The sequence below is a fragment of the Crocuta crocuta genome, unplaced genomic scaffold (genome assembly GCF_008692635.1).
Source record: "Crocuta crocuta isolate KB4526 unplaced genomic scaffold, BGI_CrCroc_1.0 scaffold737, whole genome shotgun sequence".
NCBI lineage: Eukaryota > Metazoa > Chordata > Mammalia > Carnivora > Hyaenidae > Crocuta > Crocuta crocuta.
Genome location: NW_027527804.1, coordinates 665971 through 671802, shown reverse-complemented (window position 1 = coordinate 671802; position 5832 = coordinate 665971). Strand labels below are relative to the sequence as shown.

General features: G+C 47.2%; 1 protein-coding gene across 1 annotated transcript in view; it reads left to right on the top strand.

The window, feature by feature from the left end:
- TMEM164 (transmembrane protein 164) overlaps positions 1-5832 on the top strand; it is a 183793-nt gene that overhangs the window by 148052 nt on the left and 29909 nt on the right. The window contains exon 4 of the mRNA XM_077773599.1: positions 1726-1804. Coding sequence (XP_077629725.1) covers positions 1726-1804 — 79 coding nt within the window. The remainder of the gene's footprint in view (positions 1-1725; positions 1805-5832) is intronic.

The window sequence follows — 5832 nt, the reverse complement described above, 5'->3', positions numbered from 1 at the left end:
TTCAGAATTGTGTTAGCCACCCAGCTGTTTCCATTCCTAGCCCTCTGCCAAAGTCTGTAGCACAGTCCCCATGCCAGGTGGAGAACGTGCTCTGCTTGGCTAATCCAGGGCTTCCATTTTGTGAGAGATGGGAAACAGCAGTGAGTGAGCAGGCGTGTTGGATGGAGGGAGGATGGGGCCCCTCCTTTTGGCACGCCATGTTGGAATTGGCCCAGCTGCTTGGTCTTCACCCAAAAGTAGGGCTACTCTGGACTGACCCCAAATATCCAGTGGGGAAACTCTTCATTCTTGGATCTAAACCAGACCAGGCCTAGCAATTGCCTTTTTTGTTTTTTATGTTTTTGGAAATCTGGAAAATGGGACTAATAAATCCTACTCTCTACATTCTTCATGTCAGATGAGAAATAAGCTTTTAAATCATTCACCATCTCCTGGCGCCTGGGTGGCTCAGTCAGTTAAGCGTCCGACTTTAGTTCAGGTCATGATCTCATGGTTCATGAGTTCAAGCCCAGCATCAGGCTCTGTACTGACAGCTCATAGCCTGGAGCCTGCCTAGGATTCTGTGTCTCCCTCTCTCTGACCCTCCCCTGCTCACACTCTCTCTCTCTCTCTCTCTCTCTCTCTCTCAAAAATAAACATTAAAAAATTTACACATGAAGTGTATTTATATTCTTCTCTAAATTGTATTTACATATGTATAGGCCAGCTGTAGTGGCCACAGTAATTATTGCTTTTGTCTGTCTGGGTATTCTTTCTACTTCTCTTCCGGTTTCCCTGGAGAACCCTTCCCTCTCCCCATGTGACACTAGTAATCGCAGATTACTTAGTCCAAGTAGGTGATCCAAGGCTGATACGGAGTTTTGAAGATGTTAAGGGTATGGGCTGCTATCTTGTTGTTTCCCACCCTGTTAACATTCCAACTCATAAGAAAGGAGAGCACGGGCAGTGAGAGGCATGCTTCTTTCTTTTTTTCATGCTCCTTTCTTTTAAGGGCACAATTCAAAGTCAGATGAAGGGCTCCTGGGTGGCTCAGTTGGTTAAGCACCTGACATTAGCTCAGGTCATGATCTCACAGTTTGTGAGTTTGAGCCTCACATGGGGCTCTGTGCTGACAGCTCAGAGCCTGGAGCCTGCTTCCGATCATGTGTCTCGTTTTCTCTCTGCCCCTCCCCTGCTCATGCTCTGTGTCTCTCTTTTAAAAATAAATAAACATTAAAAAATTTTATAAATCATTCATCACCTCCTCATCTGGAGCAAGAAGTGACATTCTGTTGTGTTTTTTCAAGCATATTGTGCAGAACACTCAGTGTTCTTTGGGGGAAAAAAGGCACTGGCTAAGTTTGGGAAACACTGGATAAACAATTGTAAGCAAGTTTTGCAGTGGCAGAGACGACCCAGATCCTCAGTATACCACGAATAGCCGTGGTGAGTCTCCAGGGGATCTAGAACATGCAACATTTCTTACATTGCAACCAGCTTCCTTCTTTTAGTGAAATGGTTTTTCAAGTACCATCTCTGCCAAACGTGCTTTGGAAGATGCTGGCCCGAGGTCATAAGTGTATATTCATTTCATTTTTTTTTTTTATATAATTGCGNAGGGTGAACACGTGAAATGCATGGCTTGGCTAAGATGTAGATCCTAAAGAGCAAGGGCGGTCCACTTCAGAAGCTGTTGACATAAGTGCTTCCTGCTCTGAAATGCCTCTCTCCCTCCTGTCCTTACAGCTCCCCTTTGAATTGGAGATTTACTACATTCAGCATGTTATGCTCTACGTGGTGCCCATCTACCTGCTTTGGAAAGGAGGTAAGGCTGCCCAGCACACTGCCAGTGCCACTCCCCCTTCTAGCCACACCCACATCTAGCCACCCTTCTCCCCCCAAACCAGCCACTCCCACACCTAACTGCACCCTTCTGTTCTGGGGAATCCTCATGTGTTGGAGGCCCACCAGAATCTTGAGCTGCTACCAGGCTGGGTCTCTGCAGTATCCTTTATGCCACACACCAGGGGGTGAGAAGATGGGCTTGGATAAGGCTTGCAAAGAATCTGCGGGATTTTCAGAACCCTCCTTTGTGCTTTGTCGCTAACAAACCTTTGGTGCCGCTAACTGTGAGTCCTGGGGCCTAGGCCTTGGGATCATTGTCTGTGGTGACATTGGGTTTGCATGGAAACCACCCGCCATCCCCAACTCTGTGACTCACTTGTGCTGTGCCTTCCTCCTTGCCTCAGTGTGCAGTATAGGGTAGAAGGAGAGAAGGAAGCACTCAGCCCTCTTGAGAGAAGGACCTTGCGCTCTCGCTCATTAAGTCCATCCTCTCAGAACCAAAGATATTGAGAGAGGCAAGAAGGTCAGGGACTGAGAGGTTATAGGACTGAGGGAAGAAGCAGGTAAAAGAACATCGACCACCGTGTAAAATAAACCATGGACTACCTTGATTTCATCATGACGGAGAGACCACCAACTTGGTGGAGATGGCCTTGAAAGGAAAGCTGATCTCTTTGTGACCTCACAGTGACCCTTAAGTTATCCCCTCCCTTCTCTGTTATGTGGCAGATGAGAGGGGACTAGCCTCTCTATCTCGGTTGCTGGGACTTTTTGGGAGGAACCAACGCCCCTATCTCACCTCATGCCGCAAGGCCTTCATTTCTATCGTGTTGAAAATGACACGAGGCCCTGTGGGCTGGTGAGGCCACTGGAAGATGGTTTGGAAGTTGTGCTTCCTCTAACTCAGGAAACCTGGCAAATCTGAGGAACTTTTGGCATGAGCCAGCCTCCAGGACCAGTCAACCTGGGGACACATTGGGGGATGGGGCCATTGCTCTCCATGGAGTCTCCTGCGAGTCTAGTCGTGAGAGATCTGTCCCACCCCCAGTATCCTGATTTCTGTCAGGTAGCATTCTTTTCATAGGGCTCGTCTCAATATTCTTTGAGGCTGTTTTTACCTTATGCAGCCACTTGGGGTCTCACAGAGTCAGAGAGCACCTCCTTTGAATTTGCCCTAAATGTACTGTTTCCCCCTCTAAGCTTTAAGGAAAGTCTTCATATCCAGGAGACGCGTGCCATTTTCCAGGTCTGTCTTCTGTGGCACAGGAAGCAATTTCCTAATAATACTCAAGTCTGGGGGGATACACTCATTCTGAATAGAACCAGGCAGACAGCTGTCTCTGTGTTCCAGAACTGGCCCCCCTCCCCTTTCTGAGGGATGAGATGCAGCCATCCTCAGCATCCCCTTCCCGCAAAAAAATCCTGCCACAGTCTGGGAAGCTACAGCTTCTAGAAGTGATAAGTTCCAGTGCTGCCTTCTGTTGGATCTATCGCCACACTGTTTGGGGTAACTGAGCTGAGGAAGCAGGGATGCCAAAGCTTAATTCCAATTTATTTCTCACTGTTAGTGATTCTTTCCTCTTTCCTCTGGTGCCTGGCCCAGAGTAGAGTCTGTAAAAACATTCACAGTAATAATAGCCACAGTAAATGTCAGCTTTTTATTGAGTGTTTCCTGTGTGTGAGATACTTTACTAGGCACACTTTGTGTGTTTTCTCATGCAACTAACCCTGGTGAAAAATGCCCCTTCTACAAAGGAGAAAACCAAGGCTCGGAAATGTTATGTACCTTGCTCACAGCCATCAATAGCAGAGCCAGGATTCAAAGCATGGCCTCAGTCCCTCTCAAACCAGTCCTTTTCCCCATGTACCTCGTTGTCCCGAAAGGCAGGTACCTGTCCCTTAACCACAGGAGGTTGGAAATCTCCCCTCTAGCCGTCCCTGACACAGATTTGTTGAACACCTCCTACATGCCCAGTATTTGTACTAGGGAATCAGAGATTCCCTGCTACAGGGAGTCTCTGTCTGTCGGGGAAGAGAGCGTTGTAAGTGTAAAACAGTGGGGATACGTATGACAGAGGACGCTATAGGAACAAGAGGACACGGTTTATTTTTTACCACTTCTGGGCTCTTAGGAAGCCTTAGCTTCCTTTCTGGCTCTTTGCTGTCATCTGCTGTTCATTTGGGGGAAATTCTATGTACTTAGAGAAAAGTCTGGGTTTCCTAAGGCTGGTTTCACCTTTGGTCCTGAGCCTTGGACCTGGGCCTTGCACAGGGCAAATCTGTCTGGAGTGAGCAGCAGGAAGATGATTCCCTGTAAATCAAAAAGGCTGAGAGTTTGGGCGTTCTCTTTCCTAGAAGTCTTGTAATTTTCCAGAAGTAATTGACTTTTGAGTTTTTACCCAAGGCAAGAAAGCTCTCCTGTAGGTACCTCCCATGGCCAGGAGCCCTGTTTTCTTGAAAGACAGAACTGTGCTGCTTTCTGTGGCTTGGGGTTGGTTCCTTATTACCTAGTGGGATCCCATCCCTCCTTCATTACTACAGTCCTTTGGCATGGCCGTAGTGACTGTGACATCCTTTCTCCACACTGTTCTTTTTTATATTTTTTATTAAAAATTTTCTTAATGTTTATTTTTGAGAGAGAGGGAGAGAGTGTGTGCTCCAGTGGGGGAAGGGCAGAGAGAGAGGAGACACAGAATCTGAAGCAGGCCCCAGGCTCTGAGCTGTCAGCACAGAGCCTAATGTGGGGCTTGAACCCATGAACAACGTGAGTTGAAGTCAGACGCTTAACCAACTGAGCCACCCAGGTACTCTTATCCACCCTGTTCTTTCTTCCTCCACCCTTCCTTTTTATTTCTGTTTCTTTTCCTCCCAGCTCTTTGCCTTTGGCTCTCTCTCTGGAACTACACTTGACTCTTAAGCAATGCGCAGGTTAGGGATGCTGCCCACCCGCCCCCCAGCCTAATGGCCATGAATAACTTTACTCCCTCAAAACGTAACTACTAATAGGCTTTTGTTGACCAGAAGCCTTACCAATAATGTAAACAGCCAAGGAACACAGATTTTGTATGTTGTATGTATTATGTACTGTATTTCTATAATAAAATTAGCTGGAGAAAAGAAAATGTCATTAGGAAAATTGTAAGGGAGACAAAATTTATGGTACTGTTCTGTATTAGAAAAAAAATCTGCACAGGAGTGAACCCACCCCAGTTCAAACCTGTGTTGGTCAAAGGTCAACCATATATTTTTTTTATAACCTCCCGCCCACACAGCTCCTCACAGAACACCAAGTCCTCCTGTCTCTTGCCTGAAGGTCCTCCTAATGGAGGCTGCTCTTCCTGTTCCGCCCCATATACTGCCCGGCCCCCCACTGTCTATCCCAGACTATTTCATCTCTCAGGTGAAAATGCTTTCTCCTTTACCATTCTCTCCACTTTTTCTTTTCACCACTACTACCACCTGACCCCTCATCCACTTCTACCATGTTCCTAGATGCCTTTGGCCCCTAGGTGCTCAGTATTTCCGTTACAACTCTGGCCAGCATCCAGAAAGGCTTCCAGCGAAGACCACTTGCCCCACCCAGCTCCTCAAAATTCAGGCTTCTCCACCTCAGTGACTTCTGTATCTTCTTATTTTCAGCTAACCGACCTTGCCTTCCTTCTTCCCCCGAAACTCCTCTGTCTGAGATCATTAGCGCCTAAGTCCCTTTCTGTGACCTGAATCTCTACTCTTTCCTGCTTCCTCTCCTTCCCAGTCAGCTTGTCCCACTGTAACCAGTTACTGGAACTTTCCTTTCACCAGCTCCTAAAAGTGTCTCTCTCACCCCTTTATCCCTTCCACCAGGATCAGTGTCCAATCCCAGTGCTCAGCATTGGCCTCCTGGGGAAAGTCTCTCAAGTCAGTGAGATTTGAGCCACTAAAATTTCATGGTCTGTTAAACTGTGCTGTCAACACCATTGCTGTGGTATTCTTTGGTCAGCTTCGCAACACATTGCCCTGAGAAGAACC